This window comes from Phyllosticta citriasiana (genome assembly GCF_038021145.1).
Source record: "Phyllosticta citriasiana strain CBS 120426 chromosome Unknown IWZ02scaffold_7, whole genome shotgun sequence".
NCBI lineage: Eukaryota > Fungi > Ascomycota > Dothideomycetes > Botryosphaeriales > Phyllostictaceae > Phyllosticta > Phyllosticta citriasiana.
In genome coordinates, this window is record NW_027117284.1 from 179,323 (window position 1) to 203,482 (window position 24,160).

At 54.0% G+C, this 24,160-nt stretch overlaps 8 protein-coding genes across 8 annotated transcripts; 4 read left to right on the forward strand and 4 right to left on the reverse strand.

Annotated features, from left to right (window-relative positions):
- Window positions 1-1,930: 1,930 nt before the first annotated feature.
- IWZ02DRAFT_490644 (uncharacterized protein) lies at window positions 1,931-2,824 on the forward strand (the record flags this gene model as incomplete). The annotated part of the gene is made up of 1 exon (XM_066769678.1): window positions 1,931-2,824. The coding sequence occupies one exon, from the start codon at window positions 1,931-1,933 to the stop codon at window positions 2,822-2,824; it is 894 nt and encodes a 297-aa protein (XP_066622096.1).
- Window positions 2,825-3,776: 952 nt separating this feature from the next.
- Window positions 3,777-4,505, forward strand: IWZ02DRAFT_269064 (uncharacterized protein). Its single transcript, XM_066763457.1, has one exon. It carries the CDS (start codon window positions 3,903-3,905, stop codon window positions 4,422-4,424), a length of 522 nt encoding a protein of 173 aa, XP_066622097.1. The 5' UTR covers window positions 3,777-3,902; the 3' UTR covers window positions 4,425-4,505.
- An 82-nt stretch (window positions 4,506-4,587) lies between these two features.
- On the reverse strand, window positions 4,588-5,303 carry IWZ02DRAFT_378005 (thioredoxin-like protein; the record flags this gene model as incomplete). The annotated part of the gene is made up of 2 exons (XM_066764976.1): window positions 4,588-4,905; window positions 4,971-5,303. 2 exons carry the CDS (start codon window positions 5,301-5,303, stop codon window positions 4,588-4,590), a joined length of 651 nt encoding a protein of 216 aa, XP_066622098.1.
- Window positions 5,304-5,822: 519 nt separating this feature from the next.
- IWZ02DRAFT_451860 (uncharacterized protein) lies at window positions 5,823-7,354 on the forward strand. Its single transcript, XM_066767546.1, has 4 exons — window positions 5,823-6,028; window positions 6,082-6,169; window positions 6,221-6,607; window positions 6,663-7,354. The coding sequence occupies exons 1-4, from the start codon at window positions 5,882-5,884 to the stop codon at window positions 7,100-7,102; spliced, it is 1,062 nt and encodes a 353-aa protein (XP_066622099.1). The 5' UTR covers window positions 5,823-5,881; the 3' UTR covers window positions 7,103-7,354.
- Window positions 7,355-8,335: 981 nt separating this feature from the next.
- IWZ02DRAFT_519344 (uncharacterized protein) lies at window positions 8,336-11,006 on the reverse strand. Its single transcript, XM_066770737.1, has one exon. It carries the CDS (start codon window positions 10,877-10,879, stop codon window positions 8,672-8,674), a length of 2,208 nt encoding a protein of 735 aa, XP_066622100.1. The 5' UTR covers window positions 10,880-11,006; the 3' UTR covers window positions 8,336-8,671.
- A 1,168-nt stretch (window positions 11,007-12,174) lies between these two features.
- On the reverse strand, window positions 12,175-16,176 carry IWZ02DRAFT_433201 (aerobic respiration control sensor protein-like protein arcB; the record flags this gene model as incomplete). The annotated part of the gene is made up of 3 exons (XM_066766273.1): window positions 12,175-13,719; window positions 13,805-13,922; window positions 13,973-16,176. 3 exons carry the CDS (start codon window positions 16,174-16,176, stop codon window positions 12,175-12,177), a joined length of 3,867 nt encoding a protein of 1,288 aa, XP_066622101.1.
- A 579-nt stretch (window positions 16,177-16,755) lies between these two features.
- IWZ02DRAFT_269168 (rRNA processing/ribosome biogenesis-domain-containing protein) lies at window positions 16,756-19,594 on the reverse strand. The gene has a single exon (XM_066763458.1). It carries the CDS (start codon window positions 19,552-19,554, stop codon window positions 17,218-17,220), a length of 2,337 nt encoding a protein of 778 aa, XP_066622102.1. The 5' UTR covers window positions 19,555-19,594; the 3' UTR covers window positions 16,756-17,217.
- Window positions 19,595-19,691: 97 nt separating this feature from the next.
- IWZ02DRAFT_451867 (filamentation protein-like protein) lies at window positions 19,692-23,944 on the forward strand. Its single transcript, XM_066767547.1, has 7 exons — window positions 19,692-19,756; window positions 19,820-19,848; window positions 19,906-20,023; window positions 20,077-20,418; window positions 20,467-21,113; window positions 21,162-23,078; window positions 23,124-23,944. The coding sequence occupies exons 2-7, from the start codon at window positions 19,843-19,845 to the stop codon at window positions 23,586-23,588; spliced, it is 3,495 nt and encodes a 1,164-aa protein (XP_066622103.1). The 5' UTR covers window positions 19,692-19,756; window positions 19,820-19,842; the 3' UTR covers window positions 23,589-23,944.
- The last annotated feature ends 216 nt before the right edge of the window (window positions 23,945-24,160 follow it).

The following is a 24,160-nucleotide window of genomic DNA, read 5'->3' on the forward strand; positions in this document are numbered from 1 at the left end:
TTGAGCTGGACTAGCTCCTCAATCCGTCGACGCATCTGCTTTTAGCTGCTTGAATGGGCACGAGTCACAAGCCACTGAAACATGGCGCTGTCAATGGATTGGCCAAATAGTCGTCTTTCAACCAAATTCCCACTGACGAGCCAGCTTGACAACGAGTCTAGTTCAGAAGCTTTTTCCCCCCGGTCTATCTTTGCAGCACCGTTGCTGTAGCACTGCAATTCTGACGCTGGCCGCCTGAATACTGCGGCAAGGACTGCTGAAAGACTCACACAACCGAGAAAAGGTCCCGCCGTTCGTCGACTGCAGTAGCCCCATTTTTTGACACTGAGGACTTTGACTCACGTCCGTCTGGTGTTGCATACTGAGACGGCGAGGACAGCCGCACAGAAAGAAAAATCATCTACACGGAAGCCACACGCAGGTCTCAGCGCTGGACCAGGAAAATCTCAAGTAGCACAGCAGACATCTCAAGTCGATCAATTCAGACTGAGCGACGAACGCTTCTCATTGGTTTGCACGTCTTCAATCGAAACCAAGAAGTTGTCGCCTGCGTGTGAGTTTACATTCAAGGGCTCCCAAGTGCTCTGGTCCAGATGATGTATCTCAAAAGGCGCCGAGAAGAAAAAAGCAAGCATCCAAGCCCGCAACGTCGCGCATCCCTCCTTACCGCTTTTCGCCTCGTCCGATGAACGCAACTTCATCATTGCGCTGGTCGCGCGATCAGTTATTTCCAAGGGCCGGACACGAATCTCGCAGGAGCCGATGCAAGGCTTTGACCTCCCTGCAGCCTGCATTAGCCACCGCCAGCTGCAACTTTTCCACCTGCATCGCTCTGCGGAAACACCGTTTGATGTCACAAGCTGCTAACGAGCCATTCAGCGACGGTCTCGTTCGCTTCCAACAACTCATGTGAAGCCGCGAAGCCAGGAGGTTGGCAGAGCCGCGCTCAGCCCTACTTCAGATGAAAAAGGCGAAGTTGTGCAGTGGTCAGCTGTCAGTACTTGACGTCGGGAGTGACAGCTATCTGCTGCACTCTTGAGTTGATGTTCTCGAAGAAATCCAGCTACAAACGCGCTGGCTGTCGAAGCGCCCAGCAGTTTCCCCAACAAACTCCGACGCGCAGCTATCCGTCTATCCGTTCCATCCAGGCTCTGTGGATTCCGAGCTCAAGCAGGTCTGGCTTCAAACTCGATGGCCGGAGCCACGGCGACCTGGCACCATGTGCGACGTGGGCCACTCTCCCCCAATCCGCTCTCTTTTGCATCCCTTGACATGCACCACACGGTACTTTTGTGCTCCTACACTTGTTCGCCTTACGCCTCTTCCGCCGTCCTCGCTTGAGACTCAGGTCCCCGGGCCGACGCCTGCTGCCGTCTCATCTCAAGCCAGCACATCCGGCCGGGGTGGCGCGCTGCGTGTCTCGCCCACAAAGTGCCAGGACAGACGTGCTGGTGATCCGTGTGCAAGATGAAGTCGTCCACTCCGTCGACGAGGGCGCAAATTCTGGGATCCGGGGTCGAGTGGCTGCTTGCTCGAATGATCCCGTTGTCCACTTGATGCAAGATCTTGCTGGCGAGGGCGGTGCTACCGCGCTGCTGGGACGCGTGTGGTTTTTCCCAGGAAATGGCCTGGCTGGAATGAGATATTAAATAGATGTCTCTCCTTCCCTCATGCTCGTGTTTTGGAGCACCATTCGCCCCTAGACTTGGAATCAATTGTTGTTCACTTCCCCTGTCGACACGTTGTCTTCAACCCACGTTCTCATTTTGTCAATCTTTTTACCATTCATTACAAGCCAGCCAGCCGAGTATTAGTGGAAGACTTGATCAAGTCAGCTTTCAACCTCATTGTCGACTATCCCGAGTCTATCCAGGTTCCTCTCGGCCACTAAAAACTGGACGGCAACAAAACCTCAACTTGCCACTCCATGATGATGCGTCCGTCGAGTAGTTCATCGAGCAGCTCACGCTCTTCCCTGCTTCCGCCAACACCCACAAAGCCAACCTACGTCCGACTAGGCATTGGCGGCGCAGGCAACATCCACAAAGCCTCATCTCTACCGCCATACTCGCCCAACTGTCTCTCGCCAACCCCATCGCACCACTCGTGCCCCTCAAACGCTGGCTCATCGCCATCATCTGCCGCGGGTCCTCGCTCTTCTTACCAATCTACCATTGCGCCCCTTCTGCCTCCTGGCCGGCCACAGCAGCAAAAGACGCACTTCACGTCAGGTATCGGCGGTGCGGGCAACATCCATTCGTACACGGAGCGCAGCGCTCTTGACGCGGCAGAAGAGGTGGCGCGCGCAAGAGCCGTAGCACTCAGGGTCAATGGCGGAAACGGCGGACCATGGCACGTGGGGATTGGGGGTGCGGGCAACACCGCCGCTCGACTACGGTCACGGAAGAGCGAGGCTTCACTTGGCAAATCGGCGACTGCAAGGAACGAACGGATGGTCATGATTGTGCGGGAGGAGGAGCGCGCGGCCGCCGCCGCTTACGCCCCAGTCGAGGAAAAGGACGTCCTCGTCAGCAGCAACACCATCGAACCCAACGGCCGCTACAACTCTGCGGCTGCCTTCAAGCCACAGCCCGTCTCGTACAGCGCCGAGCCGCTGCCGTATGGTGCACTTGACCTGCTGCGCCGCCAGATTTCGCAGACTTTTGGCGCCGGTGGAAGCAGTGGCAACGGCAATGGCAACGGCAATGGCAACAGAGCTGCTCGCGTTGGCCTGGTGGACGAGAAGCGCCGGAATCACTGTGCCGATGAGCAACAGCAGCCGCGCAGGACCCTCCGCAGCCACCGCAGTCTTTGGCGTTTTTAAGATTACGCAAGAGGCTGCCTTATGAGTGGAGAACAACAGTTTGCTTGAGGCTGTTTGTCCGTTTGCCAGCAGACGGATGGATGGACTGACGGACGGGTAGCTGCGGCGGCGGGACCGCTCGCTTATCAACTTACGTCCTACCAACCCACCTCCCTTAGTCTGCAACGTCGAAGTCTCCTAGGAAGATGAGGACCGCAATAGGAAAGCAGATGACAAGAGGATGAAAACTTGGACGACTTCCTCCACGTCCTCCATTCCGGCAGCATCGCACAATGTCGCTGCCACCCACTTGTCGTCAACCAGACCACTACTATCAAAGGACTACGACGACTGATTTGTGCTACCTACTGCCTCTTCTCCATGTCTCCTTCATCCAAACGCCGGCCTCATTTTCTGCTTCTAAAGATGTCTAATATTCACCCCTTACTCTCGCACCTTCTTCCACTTCCTCCCTTCTCCCTCTCCTTCTGCCATTTTCTTGGCCTCTACCTAGCAGCGCGTCTAGACAGACAGACTGCGTTATACCATCAATGGATTGGCCCACGCACACCTCTTTCCATTCTCTCCCTTTCTTCATGCCAAAAATTACCTAGATTGTTCTGCGGCGGCGACGCCCCTGGACTAAGCGAGAGCGATGGATGGCCGGAGAGGCACTTGGGCACTTGGGTGGGTGGAAGATTTGTTTGATTTGAGGGAAAGCTAGATGGATTGATTGATTGATTGATCGAGACATAGCTATCCACATTTGATCATTACTATCGCCTAGGCGTCTTTTAATTTTCCGAGTGAGTGAGATGAATGTTGCGGTCGACATTGAAATGGTCAAGTTGCTCGACGCTTCTCGAAGACATCTAGAATTCACAAGGGGATGGATGGTGGCGGTGGACAAACGAAGTGTCGGTGATTGGGATGTCAGAACGAGCCGAGTTCAGGCAGACAGGCGGATCAGGACAGAGAGGTAGAACGGAATATGCACATGTGTACGTGTGTATGTATTTATCTTTACTTATTTGTCTCAACCCGACTGTAGGGATGGCGGCGGCGGCGGCGGCGGCGGCGACGAAGACGCCAACTATGTATGTATGTATGTGATGAGGAGATGTGGTGGTTGCTTTTTTTTTTTTGTTTTTCTTTTTGTTGTTTCGGCGTGCACCACCCACGCAAGCCCACACGCACCCGCCTACCAAGTCGCCCGCTGCAGAAAGCTCTCTGCATGTCTCACCCGGATAGCTGGCATTTCCGCTCCTCCGTCCGGCAACGTAACAATGTACTTTGCTGGCTTGGCCGCTCGCTCGCTCGCTCGCGGAACGAGACTGATAAAGTCTCCCACCCACCCACTATGCTGCCCCGTCCCGTCCCCGAGTTCGAGGCGAGAAAGCAAGCAAGCAGGACGACCGGCGGTGGTGGTGGTGGCGGCGGCGGCGATCCAACAGCCAGCCAGCCAGACAACCAGTCGGCTGCTTTTGGCACCAGACGCAGAAAGCCATCCATTAGTGCGGATTTCCAGATGGAGACGGGCGGCGCGTGCAACCCGCCACAGCGACGCAGGGCGACGCAGTCCCAGAAACTCGAAAAAAGCTCGACTGGCCCGATAGGGTGAGCCGCGGCGGCCGCCCGCATCCGTGGAGCCATCCACCCACTGTACTTATGGATGATGGACGAGCGGGGGCAAGGGACCCACTCGGCGCGCGCGAGGCAGCTGTCCGGCCGGCCGGCCAGCCAGCCAGCCAGCCAGCCCGTCGCCATCACAGTCGGTGCCAGGCTCAGTCCCAATCGTCGTCGTCATCTTCGTCGTCGTCCTCCTGATGCTTGTTCTTGACGGGACCGGCCGTCTCGCCCTCGGCGACCTTTGCACGGACGAGGGCGCCGCTCTGCAGCAGACGGCGCTCCAGATCGGCGGTCGTGAACTTGTCGGTGCCGTAGCCCAGGCCCTCGAAACCGATGATGCGGTCGACGCCTTGGCCGTCGACGAAGGCGAGCACGCAGGGCAGGACTTGGACCTTGAGCTTGGTGACGAGGAAGGGGGCGTTGTCGACGTTGATGCGGAGGAAGCGCGTGTCGAAGTGCTTGGGAGCGAGGGTCTGAATGGAGAGTGTAAGGATTAGAATAGGAGAACTGACGCGTGTGTTGATGGGGAAATGCATACCTCGAGATGGTTGTCCATGATGCGGCAGCGGCCAAAGTCGGAGTGGAAAAAGTGGACGACGCAGAGCTTGGTCGACGTGGTAATGTTCATCAGGGCCTTTTCGTCCTTGATCTCGGTGTAGGTGCCATGCTCCGAGTTGCGCATGTGCTTTGCGCGGGTGAATTCTGCGTGCAGCTGCTGGAGACGCTGCTCGCGAAAGGCGTCGAGGCCATTTTCGTCTTCTTCGAGCTCGGCAATCAGGGCGTCTTCGTGGTCGTCGTCGTCGTCGTCGTCGTCGTCGTCATCGTGGGGCCTGTCGACGAGGGCGGCAACCTTGGAGTCGAGGGTGGACATTTTTGGGATGGGGTGATGGGTTGGCGTTGGCGGAGGATTGGATTGATGCCAGGGACGCGGCGGGAGCGACGGGACCTTCATTCGAAATGATCGGCGCAAAGGGTCAACAATCACTTAGGATTGCGACTGGGCGCGACTTGGAAGGGTCAAGGTGTCGATAATGCATGCAATCCTGCGCAATGCATCCTGGCGACAGTACTATAGTGCCTTGTACCTATGGTGTAAGGGTTGTTTGGCGGCTACCTAGTCAGCCTCCTGCTTGCCCGCTGCGCCACTCGACGACTGAGTCCTATTATCGTCTAAACCCTTCCTTCTCTCAACACCTCATTGTCTGTCGCGTGTGGAATCCCAGCATTGCGCTTCGAATTGCATTGTGCATTACATACAAGCGCCAGCAGCACCAGCACCAGCACCAGCTTGGGCGTCGGAGCTCCCCCTTACTCGCATTCCGTTCCGCCCGATCGACGTGCCCTGCCTCGCTTCGAATGGCCAGCGACAGGCAGAGAGATCACCTTCAAGACGACGACGACGACAACGACTCTCCCCACGCCAAGCTCATCCACTCGCCCTCGTCCACCATGCCGCCCTCATCCTCGTCGCCGTCGGGCAATCCCATCCTGCCTGTCCTCGCCTACTGCGGCTCCTCCATTTTGATGACCGTTACCAACAAATATGTCTTGTCGGGAACTGGCTTCAACCTCAACTTCTTTTTGCTTTGCGTCCAGGTTGGTCCATCTGCTGCTCCTCCTTCAAGTATGCCCGCTCACTCGTTTCGCAGTCCGTCGTTTGCATCGTCGCCATCCAGTCGCTCAAGACGGCCAAGGTAATCTCCTTTCGCGACTTCAAGACCGACGAGGCCAGGAAATGTAAGCAACCCTCCCACCACACGATACAAAATCATCGCTGACTGCGCGCAGGGCTGCCCATCACCATCCTTCTCATTGGCATGATTTACACGTCGACCAAGGCCCTCAAATTTCTCTCCATCCCCGTCTACACCATCTTCAAAAACTTGACAATTATCCTGATTGCATACGGCGAGGTGCTATGGTTCGGCGGCTCCGTGACGCCCATGGCGCTCCTTTCCTTTGGCCTCATGGTGCTGAGCTCCGTCATTGCAGCCTGGGCCGACATCCAGCACGCGCTGGCCAACCACGGCGGCAGCGGTAGCTCCGAGGCCTCGGACAAGATTTCGACCCTCAACTCGGGCTACATGTGGATGCTGCTCAACTGCTTCTGCAGTGCGACCTACGTCCTCGGTATGCGCGTGCGCATAAAGCTCACCAACTTCAAGGACTTTGACAGTAAGCTGCCCTTTGGTACCACGCGCCCATCAGCGCGGCGCTAATCCGCTCCCAGCCATGTTTTACAACAACCTCTTGTCCATCCCCATTCTCCTCGTCTCCTCCATCCTGGTCGAGGACTGGTCGTCGCTCAACCTGTCCAAGAACTTCCCCCTCGAGAACCGCACCACGATTATCCTGTCCATGATCTTTTCCGGTCTCTCTACAATCTTCATCTCGTACACGTCGGCCTGGTGCGTGCGCGTGACGTCGTCGACGACGTACTCGATGGTGGGCGCGCTGAACAAGCTGCCCATTGCGCTGTCCGGCCTCATCTTCTTCGACGCCCCCGTCACCTTTGGCTCCGTCAGCGCCATCTTCGTCGGCTTCGTCAGCGGCATCGTCTACGCCGTCGCAAAGGTCCGCCAAAAGTCGGACAAGACGGACGCCCTGCCCACCACCAATGTGCCCATGAGCGCCAGCAGCCAGAGCGTGCGCGACGGCCTCAAGGCATGATTTGCCAGCATGGCGTTGACATGAACTTTTCTTCAAAAGAGACGGCCACACGGTTGGTTGGTTGGACGGACGGATGGGCGTAGGCGCCTTATTAGAGCTCTTTTTTCGGCAGGCGACATTTGCGACGGACAAACTCCATGTATGGTCAATTGATGTGGTTGTTGTTGTCGTTGTTGATCACAGTACCCGAGTAGCAGCGACGGAGACCGCGCGCGCTTGGGTCTTGGCGTTTTTTTTTTTTTTTTTTTTTTTGTTGCTGTTGGACTTTGCTTGTATCTCTGCACCTTGCATGAAGGATTCATCATCGGACGCTTGTCAACTTTTCTCTTTTAGGCCTCTCTTCTTCCCACTGTATTCTGTCCGTCTTCTTTCTTTCCCGCTGCATAATGAGAATAGGAACGGTTGAGGGAGTAAGACGTTAAAAATATGGAAAATCTCTTCAGATATTCAGTGGTCCATATGGTTGGGTGCTTCTTAGACCTTTGCGCACGTCCGTCTGAATGCTCTCTGTACTCGCGCGTGACAATTCTAGGGGGAGCATTCGTCAGTCTACCTACAAGCATGAGCAATCAAAAGAAAATCCATTTGTTGCCCTTCTCCTGCTAGACGTGTATAACATAGTCGCGTCAACCTACATTATAGTAAAACGGCGAGCACCGACACGAACAAACTTCACAGCACAAAGGAATTCTAACGAGAAGGGAGGGAGTTCAAGGAGAGCCAAGAATCTCACTACCGCAGCGAGTGAGTTGCTCGACCAGGCAAGGAAGAAGCGCCCGCCCACAAAGTCGTGTTCGTTTTCCCTGGGACGTGGGTGTCCAGATAAGATAGGTGGTCGCTCGTGTGCTAGCTAGCTGGATTGAACACGGTGTTGATCTGTCATGTTGATTTCTATGCATGCGGATATCCTGATTTGCTGGCTAGGTGAGTACGTGACTGATTAGAAGGTGCCTTAACATGTGAGGGAGATGTGGTGTGGTGGGGTTACTGGCGCGTGGATATTTTTTTTTTTTTTGTTTCTTTTTTTTCCCCTTTCTTTTCTTTCGGCCTCTTGATGTATGCGTTTGTTCGAGCTTTCCGGCGCGTGCGCGAAGCACGTTGTCTCTCTAGAAGTCAAAAAGATTACCCCCGTTGCGATTTGCAAGAATTAAATAGCGGTGAAAAGTTGGATTGAGAGATGGTGGTGAATGATGGAAAGAATGACTATGCTCGTCTTCGTTGATTCGTGACGGGATCGCATATTGTGAAGTGTTTGTTGCTACACATTTCTAAATGTACTCTTGCGCCGTCGACTTATGGGCAAACAAGCCACTAGGGCAGGGATTTACAGTTAAAAAGTTGAACGTCGTGTCCGTGTATATGTATGATGTTTATGAGATGGTTTAGCTAGATATCAAATGCACATGAAAAGAGATTCGTTGGACCCCTAGACGCCAGAATGTAGCCCCTCGCTCAGCTGTACGCTCACAAAATCTTAGAAAAAGAACAACGGTCTCAGAAATACAACGGAGACGCAAGAAGAAAGGAAAACGCAGAAAAGAAAGGGAACTTAGGGCTCCGTCCACACAGCTACCTCTGAACAAGACCCAAACTCAACCGCTTCGCCCTCCACTTGCCCACCTCCCACCCCATCCGCCACCGCCAACTCCTCCGCCACCGCCAACTCCTCCGCCACCGCTTGCGCATCTCCTTCTCCTCTTGTTGGTATTCCAGCCGTGTCTCCGTTCCCCACGCGACCCGCTTCTCGTCGTTGTCGTTGTGATTGGGTTGTTGTTGCTCGGCGCAGCCAACGACGCCAAACACCTGCATGCCGCAGACCTCGCGACCTATCCAGTCGGTTCTCTGCGATGCCACCGCCGCCGCCGCCGGAGCCGGAGCCACAGCAGCAGCGGTCGACGGCTGCTCGTCGTCAGCGTGGCCTTCAACCCACATGTCCGCCGCTCCATTCCCCTCGCCAACCGCATCACCGCCATTAGCTTGCTCAAAAACAGCAGGCGGCGCCTCGCTATGCTGCACAATTGCGCTCGGATGCGGATCCGCGTACAGCGCGCGCGCGGCAGCCTCTTCGCGTCTGCCCCACTCGTCCCAAAACGCCTCGACCGTGCGCAGCTTCGCCTCGAGGTACTTGGTCCAGCTGGCAAAGACGACAGTGCGCGGGGCGCCGCAGACCTGGGCGTAAACGCGGCCGGGTTTGGGTTTGGGCGGGTCGCTTGAGTCGTTGCTATTGCTGCTGCTGTTGGGGTTGTGTTGGTAGCGTCCTGGTGCGGGGAAGTATGATGATGAGGTTGATGCCGTGAGAGGTGGGGTGGATACTGGAGAGGCAGGGGATGGCGTGTCGGGAGGAGATGTCGGCGCCGAATGTGAGCGCGAACGCGGTGGCTTGGCTGTGGAGACGGGGGAGAGAACCAGCACGGAGCGCATCTGGGGAGACGAGTCGGTAGTTTGGATGAAGCGCTCGAGCTCGAGTTCCAACGCAGCGCTAGCTCTTGGTGGTCGAAGGCAGAAGAGCGGCGGGGCAGTTGCTATCGTTGGAGATGAAGGACTGCTCGAGTCTGGGCTGGTGATTGGAGGGGTCGGCGGAGGAGTGGGCCAAGGGTCAAGATCCTGACCATGTTTGTCGCTTGGAAAGAAGGGCCTTGGTGACGAGAGGAGACGTGAAGGATCAGGGAGCTTGTTGCGATAGCCAGCCCGGTACCAGCGGGCGACAGCGGCGGAACGGCGCTCACGATCGACGTGCTTGCGAATTTTTGAGAAGGAGGACCTCGGTGTGGGTGGAATACTGCCAAAGTCGCTGTCGATACCTGGCCATAGCATGCCAATGACAGCAGACGAAGGCCACTCCAGAAGCCAGGTCTGGAAGTCTTCGGGGAGACGAGCCGTCGAGCAACCATCCACACCGCCATCAAATGAACGCGTAAGAGCGGCAACGTATGCCTCGCGGTCAAAAGATCGCACATGTGGCAGTATGTATTTTCTTGATGGAATAAAGAAAGGTTGATGGACAGCTTCGAGGTAAATTTGAAGAAGAGCTCGGCGGGAGGAAGAGATGGGACTTTTGCGCGAGTCCATTTGGCTGTCAATCAGGTTGCGCCAGTGCCGCGAAACGCAGTGCATTTTGATCAAGTCGACCAGAGGTAAATGACTGAGAATCAGCAGCTGAACACGCACTGGTAGAGCCTGCGCGGACATGGACGGCGCAAGATGTCGTTTCGTGATGGTTCTAGTCGTCCTTGGGTCGAAGCCGCGCTGGGTAGCAATTTCGTAAATGAAGTGAATCGCATTGCTGGAGACGCCGGTCCGGTACGTGATTTCAGAGTCGCTCAACAGACCCAGAGATTTCAGCGTAACGACCTGCGCCAGCGTGGCAATGTCGTGTTCAGACATTCCGGCGCAACTGCTTTGGGATTTGGCGAGAAGCAGCTCGTGTTGGAGTCCGGACGTCTTAAGTAGAAAGGGCGAGATTGGACAGTCCTGAGAAAAATCCAGTGCTGGTTGAAGACGAAAAAATGGCAACTTCTGTGGTCTGGAGCGGCCATGGTTTACCAAAAAATAATACAACCAGGCAGGCAATAAGTGACGCCAGAGGACAAAATAAAGTTCAGATGTGCAGACTTGATCCAGGATGAGCTCGCGTAGTCGCACAGCCCTGGTCGGATGCGGGAGTCTATCCCCCCAATGATGCCTCTCTGGGTTAGTCTGGGTCAAAAGATCTGCTGTAACAAGGGAATCCACCAGGCGATACCTCACAGGTCGTTGCAAGGTCACTTTCGACTGCATCTCTGCACGCTGGCCAGTCTGCGAGCATTTCAACCAACGATGTCTGCCACAATATTTTCCGTGGGATTCGAAAGGCGACCAATGGCAGACCCAGGAAGCAGGTACCCGCCGTTACATCAAAGCTGCAACATCTTTATCAACGACTTGAGCATGTCTTTTCTGTAGTAGCACCAGGTCAAGTCTCGTTTCCGAAACAAACACTGATCCTCTTCGTCGGTGCGGAAGAAGCAAACGCCTCCCTGGTTTTCAGGCGAATCAGACCGTATTCCGGTAGAACAGTCTCACCAAGCTCGATGGATGAAAGCTCTGGAACATGCTCAGTGGGGTAGCGGCTTCCGTCCATCCACCACGTCCGTCGGTTTTCGGCGTTTTTCCTTTGGCACCAGAGACCCTGCCAATGAGGCTGCTTGGTGTTGGCTTCGGCTTCCCTGGGAACGCGGCGGGTGAGCTTCGGCCACGCCGGCAAGGACAGCTTTTATCGTGCGGCCCGCTATGTCTTGCTGGGTTGTTCGTTGCGGCTTGCCGTGGCAAAAAGCTTTGGCGCTTGGTCTTTTTTATCGCTGTCCAACTGACTACAAGTGTGAAGAAACTTGCAGAATCCACTACCAGAGTGGGGTTTTGGACTCCCATCTCCACACCTCTCAGTCGTCTTTAAGGAAACTGGACTATTCTTACGAGAAAGATATGAATTCAATGGTAACTGTTGCCTTGAAAATGCCGCGAGTCGCTGCAATTATCCACATGAAGGCAGCTGATTCGACGCTTCAAAAAACACCTCTTTCTCTGGACTAAGATAATAGAATGTCCAGCATGAGCTAAGATTGGGGTGGACACGATGTATGCCCCAATGTGGCCCGCTTTCGTGAAGATCCCAGAAATGGCGTGATAGTATTGATATGCAGAGTCGCTGGCATATTGAGGTGCAATATAGGCAGGAGTGGTTGTATGAGACAAGTTAGGTTGGCGGGTCGCAAAGACAGTAGTGGAGCGATATGTGCTGTGATCTGGAAGCGTAGATTCACCGCCCCTTGAACAAACACCCGAGAGAAGTTTCTCCGGATTGTCCGGTAGATTTCAACCATAACATGGCCCACGTGGAGATGCATCTGAGCACTGTGATGGTGCTCTGCGCCAACAATTGTCGAGGTCATCTTGATTGGCCACCAGTGAATGAGGCGGTGGTCGAGAAGCCACGAGTTTGCCGTGCCTGTCGAGAGCGCCCCGGATATTTCTTTTGAACTTCTGATCCGCAATTGCGGCTTTTGGCTCTTCTGAAAGGCCCCGAACCTCTGCTCTCAGCCATGCCCGCCCATCTTATACACTAGCTCTGTCATCTTTTTCGCCAACTCTGGCACTCGAAACGGTTTGCTTACGACGTCGTCCATGCCAGCTTCCATTGCCGTGTTTATCTGCTCGCCTCTTACGTTGGCTGTCACTGCTATGACTGGAACGTGTCCTTTGACTGTGCCTTCGCGCTGCAGGCGACGTATTTCACGTACAGCGGTCAGCCCATCCATCACTGGCATTTCCCAGTCCATGAGGATTAGATCGAGGTTGATCGGAGGCTCAGCCCTGGGGGAGTCAAATGATGACTTTGCCGTGTCATTTGCGGTGATTGCGAGTGAAAAGACGGTCGAGGTGGGGCTTGGAGTTGAAGACATTGTGTTCTGCATATGGGCGCAAAATTTGGTTCGGCGTAGAAAGTCAAGCGCTTCAGCGCCATGGTTGGCGACCGAAACTTCCCAGCCTTTGCTCCGTAGTTGGTTTGCGAGAACGCGCTGATTGATGAGGTTGTCCTCGACCAGAAGTATGTGAACCGGAGTCGGCGGTATTATCGACAGTCTTCTCTGCATCGACGGTCTCCTAAACGGCTTTGGTCTTCCCTTTCTCTCGTCCCCTTTTTCGTGCTCTTGGAAAGATCCTGCTCCGCTTGCGTTCCTACAAGGCGGAGACTCTGACAATGGGCTCTCAGCAGCCAGTGGCGTCATAAGATCTGGGATCAGCTGTGTCGTTCCTTCGAGGCCATCTTGCACGTCTGTGCTCCTCCTCGCCTTGATATAGAATGAAAACGTGCTTCCATGCTTGCTTTCGCTGGAAAACCATATGGCACCGCCATGCATCTCACAGAGTCGTCGAGAGATGAAGAGACCGAGCCCACTGCCCCCATAGCTAATATGAGTGCGGGGACTGGCCTGGCTGAAGCGTGCAAAGAGAAGATCCTTTTCATCTTCTGATAGACCTCGACCCGTGTCTTCTACCGAATACTTGATGAAGAGGTTCTGGGCCGGATCTTGTGCCCAGTCTGCAAGAAGGCTCGGTGCTTCCTCAGCGGCAGCAGTTTGAAGGCTGGAGTCCCTTTCGTTGAGATAGCAGACGGGACGAGCGAGCGCGGCTCCGACTGAGACTGTGATTTTCCTGGTTGCCTCAAGCCGCGTGAATTTGATCGCATTAGTGACGAGGTTGATCAGGATTTGGAGGAGTCTGGTTGGATCGAGAGATATGAAATCAGCTCCAACAATGTTGTGGTAGGAGGGTTCGATGCGAAATCTCAAAGCAATGTCCGCAGCCTTTGCCTCGGCTTCAAACATCTTGACAGCGTGCTGGCCAATTGAGTCTGGCTGTGCATCGACCGGAGTCATGACCAAGAGGCCAGAATCGAGCTTGGACATGGTGAGAACGTCATCAACAATGCACTTCATGTGTTGACTGCATTGTGCAATCGTTTGGGCAGCTTCGACGCCATCCTTGAGAAGCTGGAGGTACGTCGGAGCTAGTTCTTGATTCGAATTGATCTTGTGGCGATGTGATTCGATGATGCTGTCGGCGCATTGAATGATTGCCTAGTGCTGTCAGTATTAAAGACTTCTACGGGTTTGGTTCGGAGGTGAAGTGCTAGGAGCGAGCAGTGGTTGGTTCCAGACTTACACTCAAAGGGTTGCGCATCTCATGCGATGTTGTGTCAATGAAGCTCTCAAGTTGCCGCTTGGATCTCAAAGCATCGTCTGTCCGCTGCTTCTGAAGGCCTTCTCCCCATTTCAGACGACTAGATTTCCAACATCAGCACCGATACCCAGAGAAGTCGGGCCTGCGTACCTGATATCCGTAACTGCACCCACAATCTCCTGGACCTCGCCGCTATCACTTAGCTCCGGAAAAGCGGAGATCAAAATCCACATGCTGTGATGCCAATGATCCTCCCCCACGTCCGGGATGTCGTGAGGAGGCTCCCAACTCCTCTTCAGCCGCAATTCCATCACCACCTGTACTTTTTCCGTCATGAGCTTTGCAAAATGCTTTTCGCATCGACCTTGGTCTTCCGGGAGGCAGAGCTCTCGCCAAGTCTCACGAAAGTCGATGAGATCCTCAGATAGTTGGGCAACGTTGAACCAAGCCTTGTTCCTGTAAGTGAAGCGGCCGTCTGAGCCGACAATGAAAATTCCCACATCAGCTCTTTCCGCAAAACGCTGAAACTTCTTCTCATTACGTTCGGCTTCTTTTTGAGAGACAATGAGCTGTTCAGTAAGATTTGCCTTTATCAGCTCGGCCTGAGTGATCATCTTTTCTCGCTGGCGGATGTCCTCCTCGTGCAGAACCACGGATGCTCCACATGTGGCCAGTAGACGGCTGGTGACGCACATAAACTTCTGATAGTCTTCATCGTATGGACGTCGAGGATTGATGCCGACTACAAGGAATCCTAGGACATTCTTCGTCGTAGTAGGGGTGATTGGGCAAATGACGCCATATTGGCAAGGGTGGCCAAACCCTCGCCATTGAATCCCATCAAGCATGCCTTTGGGTACTGTTTCGCCCTCCAAATCCAACACCGTGGGTCCTCTGGATTTCATGGCTTCGCGAAAGAAGGGCACAAAGCCGTCCGTGCCAGCGAGAAAGTCCAGGCGGTGTGGTGCGGCAGGGTGGCCGTCTGGAACGCCCAACGAGCCTTTTAGGACACACTGTTTGGCTGCAGAGGAAGAGTTTGTCGACATTGACATGGTGTCGCTGGAGTCTTCGTCCTCCATTGCGTATAACAAGGCAAATGGAACGTCTTTGTCGTTGTGGAAAAGGGCGCCAAGAACGAGTTGCCAAAAAGAATCCAGTGTCCTTGCGCGCGAGGTCTCTTCGCTGAGCAGTAAAACTGTTTCCAGTCTTCTCTGAGAGACTACATGTTTTGTTGTTTCTGTCACTGGTTCGTAGTGACCAGCAACAGTCCCATGGTCTCCCAGAATCGGTATCATCGAGAAGGAATAATAAGTCTCTTCCAGGACGCCATTCCTCATGAGAAAGACTGGAAGATTGTGTTCCTGGACAGCCTCGCCAACAAGAATGTTCCGGGCAGTAAATGGTGTAAAGTGGTCCCAGTAGTCCTTCAACGCCACCGCCGCGCTCTTGCCCATGGAAAAGGGATGCAAGTCTCCAATGAGCTCAATGTATGGCTCGTTGTAGATCATCACGACCTCTGAACCCCAGAACAACACAGCTGGTTTGGTGTCCCGCATGATGAGATTGGCCATCAATCGAAGTTGAGGCGACCAGGAATGTCTAGGGCCGAGAGGGGTCATGCTCCAATCAATGGAGCGAGCAAACTTTATCCACTCTGTCATTTTGCCCGATGGAGGATCCGCTGTCCAGTCGAAACCATTTCCAAAATCAGCAAGGCCTTCTCGGCCTGCGGACTGTATGTGGGATAATCGTGACAAACGAGAAATCGCTTCTTCAGGCACCTGAGCCCAGCCCGAGCTTTGCTGCAGAATATGAATGTCATCGTGGCTGCGTGTTCGCACATTGCTGGGCCTTCTAGAATGAGTCCCTTCTTTCGGAGTCCTTGAACCAGGTGTTGCCGCCCTGCTCGGGGATGGAGAAATTTCAGTCGTAACAATGTCCGGGATCGACGGGCGGCGATCGAATTCCAAAGCGCTTATCACGCTCCATCGGCCCTTGATGATGACCTTTGTCCAGCGCAATCCACTGTACGTAAACGCCTCTGATTTTGGGTCCTTCTTCCTGTTGAACATCCACTTGCGAAATTTGGAGTACGGTCTGACAGACCAGGCGCCCGGCGATTCCATGTTCTCTTTTCCAGACACCAACGACATGAGGTCGCCATCCACGGTGGATTGCAAGGCATGGTTGGAGTACACAGGCTGAAGAAGGCATCCGGTTCTATCGGCAATGTCCAAGTCGACAACAAACGTAGGCCTTGGGTCCAAGGCGAGGAATTCCACAAGACCGACAGTCTTGAGTGCGTCGACAGCAGGTTGACACTTTTCCACTCCAGCTTCTTGGCGCCTGTTCATTGTGGGATGCGGGTCCTTTTCTTTGCCGGTGAGAGCCAGGGCCGCCAAGCTGCTGTTATGGCTCATCTCTGTGACTGATGTGTGGGCGACGCCCTCTACCGAGAAGCCATTGTTCATTCCGCAAGCAAGCAGGGCGGAGGCGCCGACTTGTTTGATCCAGAGCCAATAGTGAGCGTCGCTTTCAGAGAATGATCCGGTACTCTAGATGCGCTCGAAGTTGACACATTCTCGATATTCGTGGTTGTAGGTGAACAAGATCTAGCAAAACGCGAATTCAGGGTCGGGTCTGGATAGACTGGGAAAGGGAAAAAGTTAGTACCAGGCAATGCCAAAATCTCACGAGCTAGTGGCGCTTGAGGAAGACCGGAGGGCGTGGGCGGCTGCAGTGACGCAAGGAACAAAGATTCAGGTCTAGACCACCATGACCTCATCCCTTCTGCTGGTCCATCTCAGAGCCATGCAGTACCTTTCACGTTGGAACACGGGAAACATTCGGCTTCATATGTGGGATTGAGAATCTTCGCAACAGCCTTAGGCACCAAGGCAAAGGAGACGCTCAGCCGTCGGAGCAGCTGGCCAGGTTCCCGAATCGGGGAATAGAGGCGGTTGACGCAGGGCTGGATCGGTTGCAGTCAGCCTTGATGTCAGCTTAAAGACAGGGTCTGACGGTTGGAGATTAGCATGCGACAGGTGTCTCTGAGCGAGCCACTCGCGCGAGCAAGTCCGCGGTATTTCGTCCCGGATGCGTCATTGCTGACTGCAACACAACACCACCAGTTTTCCGTCATCTCCGCCAGGCTGGCCGGCGATTGCTGTTGCTGTTTTTAGGGCCCACGCGGCTGTCTCATCTCCACCAGTCCCTCAGTGGTACACGAGAAACCCCGCCATTCCATCGCCGTTTCTGGGCAACGGCTTCTCCAGATTTTCAATGTTTCGCGGTTCATTCGGCGATGGATTCGTAATGGAATTTCGTTGGAAGCGAAGAATGTACTCATTTTGAACTCGTCTACCTCAACTCTGTGAGCTTTCATCGCCTTGTACTTATTCTTCATCTTCATCTTCATCTTCATCGTCGCCCATTACGAGCGAGGGAATTTCGATGTCCTCATCGTCATCTTCAGGATCTTCAATCTCGAAGCTTGTCTGTTCCTTGGCTGCCGTCGAAAAATCGTGAGTTTGCTCACTTTGCGCTGGCCACGTTCCTCTTGGGGGATCCTCTGCCAGACTTGAGATGCGGGCCCGTTTCGGAGAAGGAGCTTGCGCTTCGACATCTTCGCTCTGTCGCTTCTCAGGTCCGTCCTGCAAAGGGGGACTTTTGACGTCTGTGCTTCCAGCTCTGGTGTCTGCTTCAACCTCGTCAACCACGTCTTGATCTTGCGACTGTTGCTGCTCCTCTTGAGTAGGAATTGTCTGCGCTGGATTTGAGTCGCCTTCCATGTCCTCATCCAATCCTTGACGACCTTTGTTCTCTTGGACTGAGTGTAGCTTTTCAAAATCATCACTACCACCATCACTCTCGTCCTCCTCTTCAAATTCTCGGTTCGAGTCGATGATCCCACCGATGCTCGTCTTGATTACCGGCAGCCGTGGTCGCAAAAGTGCCTCGACCTCGGGTTTGGACGGATATAATCTTGCCAGGAGCGGTATCAGGCTGGGGCTGTTGCTGACGGAGTCGTTCAAACAGCTCGACACAAGCGCTTCCTCATGTCTAGTCAATACAGCGACCTGATCCATGCGAGTGCGCACAAGGTGATCAACGGAATCCGCTGGAAGTTGCATAAGTAAAATTGGAAGGAGCACAGATGCATGGTCTCGCAAGCCACGAGGAACAGTTGTCTGTGACATGGCAGGCTGCGGGGCCTTGAGAAAGCTGTCCGCATTTAGTGTTACTTGCGGAACATTCTTGTTCCCATTTTTGGCGACAACAGGTGCGCTCTGAGCAGCGTTTGATTTCTTGCGTGGCAGAAGATCATCGCAACACGCTTGCGCAACAACATTCAAGCTTTTGACTTGCAAAGCTAGGAGACCGTGCCCAACGATAGGCAGAATTTGAGCGAGGCTGGAGTACACAGCAGCACGAATCGATGGGAGAAGTTGCTCCTCTTGGAACAAGTAAACAAGTCTTTCGACGAGAAACTCCATCAGGGGAATTGCAGCCTGTCCGAATCGGTCCATGATGGCCTCAGCAAGGCTGATAGCTGCAACATGGATTTGGGGCAAGATGGCCCACAAGTCGTTGCGCTCCTCTTTTCCGATCTGGTCATTGAATGTCATGCCGCCTTCTTGCTTGCCTCTCGCGGCGGGAGCCGTTACAGACAAGACCCTTGTGACCAAGTCCATGACATGTGCGATGCGGTAGCTGACCGGTGTAGTAGGTGCGGTGGACGTTGTGGTAAATTCTTCAAGTAACTGGAGAAGGCCAATGAGATGGACACCACCAGCATGAATTCCAGTCCATCTAGGGAATCCGTGCGTGTCCTTTTTTGTCATGACTTGATCAGTAGTTTGGTTCGACGTGTTCGATATTTGAACCCCGGTGACGGACTCCCACTCTTCGAGAACGCTGCGGAAGACCTTGTTGGCTGTTTGGTGAGCAGCAGACACAACATTGAGCAGAGACTTTTCCCATTCTTCTTTGGACGCCCCTTTTGCAGCACAGCAGGGGAGCTGCGCAAACAGCCTGCGTGCTGCGGCAAGACCACTCGTTGTCAGATGCGTCGCCTGTGTCGAAGACGCTGAAGCCACAACCTCTGCAAGGAATTGGCTGATTTTACCCAGGTGTGGACGGAAAGTTGTGGGATGACGGGGTAAGAGTCTCGCAAAACTCTCAAGAACAGCCTCAAGCAACTGTGGAGTTCCTGGCTCTAAGCGCGAAGATTTTGCAAGAATGTTGAGGCAGCCGGTAATGAATGGCGGCAACGAAGGCGTGGTAATCTCTCTGACCAGCGTTTGATAGTCACGCGTGAGCATGAAGATTCTGGTGAGAGTGACAATGGCCATGACCTTGGTAGAAGGTGGATCAGGCTTCGAAAGTATGCCAAGCAGTCCTCGTACCCATGGACCGCATTTTTGGAGCATCTCCCAGCCGCCTAGCTCAATCGCTGTCTTGGAGAGAACCACGGCAGACCAGCGCCCCTCGGCAGACCTGTCCTGGAGAAGGGTGGAGATTTGGGTCCTAAACTTGTGGACCAGAACCGAAGATTCGGAAGCATCCTTGGCCGCCGAATTGTGGGAAGAAGACAGGATTGGTCTGCACGGGACAAGCAGCGCTGTGATTTGGGGAATCACGGCCGGCAGTTGTTGGGAGGGGAGCGAGGAAATGCGGTAAAACACGGCCTTGAGTGCGTTGGCCGCGTAGGCGTCCTTGGAGGGAGCCATTTTGGAGTTGTTTGCGATGGCTGTTTGGTGTTGAGCCTCAAGGTAGAAAAGTTGGCGGGCGGCGGGACGGGAGTGCGCCCGGGCCCATCACCCCTGCACGTCGGAGGTCCCTTAGAGTCCTCAAGTCAGTGAGTGCAGTTCTCTCCACCACTGCATCCATCTTCCCGTCGCCTTCCCTTCCTTGGTCCAACTCGGTTGTTTCGTAGGGCTGAACTTCCACTCGATTGTCATGGCCCTCGTATAATAACCTCTTGAGCATTTCTAGGTCGCTGCGCGGGCTGCACAATCATGCCTGTATTTCTCCCTCCCCCTGCTACGTCACCTCTCCCCGTACTGATGCCCCGCCTGCAGGACAACGCCAAAGCAATTGGATACATTGCCCAGCTTGACGACGCCCGTTGCCACGCTCGCTGGGGAGACGTCCCTGAGCTTGCTCGGAAAATCGAAAAGCATGCGCCCCATCGAACTTGTATGCCATTGCTCTCCCTACAATACTGCCCAGAAACCTGACAGCTCCACAAGGCTTGTATACCACTGCCAGAGCAGAGGCCCACGTCGCCGCACATTACAGAGTACAATCTGCTCCACCCCCTTCTCCGACCGCTGCGACTCCTCCACCCCCCGATTTGCGAACCCTGATAGACGCATTGGCCGTCGCTCTGGCCGCAGACACGACGCACAAGCAGGACGCATTCGTGGCGGCTGTATGCTTGGCATGGATACACTCAGTCTTGGATGAGCCCGATCTTACACTATCAAGGCTCCCTGCCAATTTCGAAGACAAAATAGCCGAGTTGAATACTGGAGATGAGTCCTTAACTGGCTGGACCCAGGTTTGCATAATCAAAGGGGCATATTTGAAAGGTAGGAACCGGCTCTTGCCATTGCATCTTCAAAGGCTGACTTTGACAGGCACCGCTCAAAAAAAGCTTGGGTCCACGGCCGAGGCGACACAGTCCTACAAATCAGTCTTTTCATTTCTTTCGCAAAATATTCTCAGCTCTGCTTCGCCGCAGTTCAAGTGTTGGTCAGAAGCCCTGCTAGCCCACCTCTGCATCTACCAAGACATCTCTCGGCCCGGCGCCAGAGTGGAAGAATTTAACCAGTCTATCCAAACCTTCCGCCTGTGGTCGCGCGTTACAGACAACGGCAAGGCTCTATTTGGTGGTCTCGATGGGAGCGACCCACCCAACATGCGACGCGCTGTGTGGAAGACTTACTACAGCTCCCTTTCTGTCATCCTGAGACGTCGCATCCTGTATACGGGCTCTTCAGACCCGGCGGATCCGCTTATGAGGGATGATGCAGAGCATGCTTCTGAAGAACAGTACATCGCGGCGAAACTGCATCAACGCTCAGAGTTGAGATTGGCCGAATCCGTTTACGAGGCTCTCTTGCTCAAGGAGAAGCAATTCCCCAAAGCAAGCGAGAACAATAAGGAGATTGACTCGTGGGCCGAATCTGTAATGCACAATTGGCGTGTGCTGTGTGGACCTACCTGGACAGACGACGAACTTGGTGAAGGAGGCAAGGCCGGGGTCGGCAAATGCGTCCTTGATGTATGTTTGGGAATTCCGTGGGTGCTTTAGCGCTAACCAAGATCCCAGATTCTTTACCGGGCTGCCACAAAATCGTACCATTCAACCAGTATTCTCCGTCACTTGTTCATTGTACATGCCTCCCTAGCCGAATTTGACATGGCCTTCAAGGCATTCGACTCGTATGTCGAAATCATCAGCCGTGGCAAAGACCGTGCAGAGGAAAGCGGGGAAGAAGATCCGGGACTCGACGACAACGATATTGTGCTCAGGACTGCGTCTGAGGCCATCAGGATTCTCTGTCGATTTGGTTCATTCAAAGAAGCTGAAAAGGCAAAGAAAGTGGGAGAGCAGATAGAAAAGTGGTTGAAGCAACACACGCCTGCATCGAGGCCAGGAACGGCCAAAACGAACAGCTCAGAAACAGAAAAAGAGAACCCAACGGAAAGTTCCATCTCGCCACGAGTTCTTGCCATTGCCTATCGTGCGATAGGCATCAGTCGCGCCCATTGGGCCAGAATCACGTACGAGGCGACTGCAAGGTCGACCCTCCAAACGCAGGCGACTCTTGCGCTTCGCCGGGCCCTGAGCCCCGAGTATGAAGACCAAAATAATTTGGAAACCCAATATGCGCTCGGGCTGCTCCTTGCCGAAATGCGGGACATAAACGGAGCAATCAAGATTGTCAAGCGCGCTTTGTCGACGTTTTCGCAGCCTGATGGCCTCAGGACGCCAGATGGTGTTTTGAGCGAAGACGCGGGTGATGAAGAAGCAGAGTACATTCGCGAAAGGAAGCTAATCCCTCTTTGGCACCTTCTTGCTCTACTTCTTACGGCGAAATCCGATTTTGCAACGGCCGAAAGAACGGCAGAGGCCGCTTTTGAGCAATTCAACGACCCATCAGTCCTATTCGGGGCATCCGACACTTTTCGGAGCGAGCATCTCAACGAAAACAGCGCAGGAGCATCGGCCCACCAGGCCAAGGCAATTCACGGACTTGTCGATCGCATGGAGGCTTTTGAAAAGGAGGGTGTTTTGCAGGTAAAGTTCACTCAACTGAAGCTGCTGGAGGTTGTTGAAGGGACAACTGCAGCAGTTGATGCCAGTATGGAGCTCTTGGCCCTCTACAAGAGACTGTTTGGCGACCCTTCTAGTAGTCAGCAAAAAGTTGCTTTGGGGTCGTCAGAAGCTCTGCCTCACAGCCATTCCACGACGAGGTTGTCAATGTTTGGGCGGAGGAAGAATACCAACCAGGGGGGACGCAGTTCATCCGTACCACCAGCCAGTAGGAGGAGCTCTTCCAGGCCTTCGACCATTTTGACCGACGGGACCGCGGCACCGGCAATTCAGGTCACAGACGACACCGGTAAGGCGAATGGACACCGTTCTTTTCCTAATTTGGTCAAACCTCTGGAGAGACATAGCTTCCTGTCAAAAAGTGGAAGCATTAAATTGAAAAAGAGGAGCTCAAGCGTTGCTAAGACGGCCGACTCAGCAGAACACTCGGAGAAGACCGACTCTGTCGCCGATGAAGCAACCAGACGTGGAAGCGCACCCTCCGGAAAGCTTCGTGGATCCGTTAGCAGCTCTAACGATCAACCACTGCGCTCAGTGGCCCACAACCTCTCCCACAAGACCGAGCCACCTCCAGCTGGACACGAGGATCAACCTCCCCAACAGGATACTCGCCTGCCAGCGCCCTTTCCTCGACCGTACTTTTCTTTCATTGAGCCTCAATTCCCAAAACTGCAAGAGCGCAGACATACCACTTCCCTCCTCATAGATGTCTGGCTTTTCATCGCTGGCTTATACACGCGCGCGGCGCTGTTCGAGGACGCCAAGGGGGCTGTCGACGAGGCTTTCAAATTGGCAGACAACTTGGAGCAAGAGGTGGCTCATGATTCATCGAGCGCCAAGTTCTTCTCTGAGAGGGGTTGGGGCGGGGGCAAAAGTGTCGAGGAGCTGTGGGCCGACATTCACGCTTGCGTAAGTTTCATAAACTTCCAGTGAGGGCTTTCTAACGGTTATCAGCGCGGCCAAATCGCACATGCTGAGGGCGAGCCTCATGAGGCTTCATATCACTTTGAAAAGGCCCTGTCGCATGATCCAGATGACTCTGTAGGCGTCATTGGCTTGTCCAACATTTTGCTTGACATATACACAGAAGTGATCCCTCCAGAGCCCGTTGAATTTGCTGGCGCATCTCGGATACAGCCATCTACAAACGAGTCGAGGAGACCAAGTGGCCAATCGCCGAGTCCCGAAGAGCTGAATCGCTTGGCGGCCAGAGATCGAGCATACGGATTGCTCTCAACGCTGACGAAACTGGGAAGCGGTTGGGACGACTCGGAGGCCTGGTTCGCGCTGGCTCGCGCTTATGAAGAGGGAGGCCAAATCGAAAAGGCAAAGGAGGTGCTTTGGTGGTGCGTCGAGCTCGAAGACACCAAGGCCCTGCGTCCGTGGAACTGCGTTGGTGTTGGGGGATTTGTTCTCTGATGTCACCCAACCATCAAGATACCCTTTGTAATTAAGTGAGCGCCGCTACGGTCGGCAATCAGGTACAAAGTCCTAAGCATTTTGTAATATGCCCATGCTGTGCCTTTGGGTAATCTCACACGTGGGTTTGGGTTCCTTTCACTTTCACCATCTTTGTTCGGTCCGATCTTCACTTTCACACTTGGAACACAGACCAGGCAAACTTATACTATTTCCACCATACTTGAGATACGACAGGGCTTTTTCGCCAGGGCTCGGTTGTTGAATCCTCGAGTTCTGAGGTGCGCTATTGCGAATCAGGTTGGCTACTATGCAATCCCCCAATCCTCGCGCGCTTTCTTGGGTCACCATAGCCGAATTCGAAGTTTGTTGAGATCTCAACTTGATATACAGGTCTCCTTGCAACAAAGAAAACCCGGATCAGTCTCGAGCATTTTCAACCATTCACGTGCAGAAATGGCGACTCGGACACCGTTGAACAAAGAGACAAAGAGATGCCTCAACGGCGATTTTACTTTTGGCCATGATGGGAGCCATGTCTTTGAACTTGGACCTTGCTCTGGTGAAGAGCC

What these genes read in the sequence shown, in the direction of transcription:
- IWZ02DRAFT_269064 (XM_066763457.1), top strand. Translation starts at nt 3,903, where the DNA reads ATGTATGTATGTGATGAGGAGATGTGGTGGTTGCTTTTTTTTTTTTGT.
- IWZ02DRAFT_451860 (XM_066767546.1), top strand. Translation starts at nt 5,882, where the DNA reads ATGCCGCCCTCATCCTCGTCGCCGTCGGGCAATCCCATCCTGCCTGTC. An exon ending in TCTTTTTGCTTTGCGTCCAG is followed by an intron (nt 6,029 to 6,081) that starts GTTGGTCCATCT and finishes CTCGTTTCGCAG; the next exon opens with TCCGTCGTTTGCATCGTCGC. An exon ending in CAACTTCAAGGACTTTGACA is followed by an intron (nt 6,608 to 6,662) that starts GTAAGCTGCCCT and finishes ATCCGCTCCCAG; the next exon opens with CCATGTTTTACAACAACCTC.
- IWZ02DRAFT_519344 (XM_066770737.1), bottom strand. Translation starts at nt 10,879, where the DNA reads ATGCAGTCGAAAGTGACCTTGCAACGACCTGTGAGGTATCGCCTGGTG.
- IWZ02DRAFT_269168 (XM_066763458.1), bottom strand. Translation starts at nt 19,554, where the DNA reads ATGGCTCCCTCCAAGGACGCCTACGCGGCCAACGCACTCAAGGCCGTG.
- IWZ02DRAFT_451867 (XM_066767547.1), top strand. An exon ending in TCGGCAAATGCGTCCTTGAT is followed by an intron (nt 21,114 to 21,161) that starts GTATGTTTGGGA and finishes CCAAGATCCCAG; the next exon opens with ATTCTTTACCGGGCTGCCAC. An exon ending in GGGCCGACATTCACGCTTGC is followed by an intron (nt 23,079 to 23,123) that starts GTAAGTTTCATA and finishes AACGGTTATCAG; the next exon opens with CGCGGCCAAATCGCACATGC.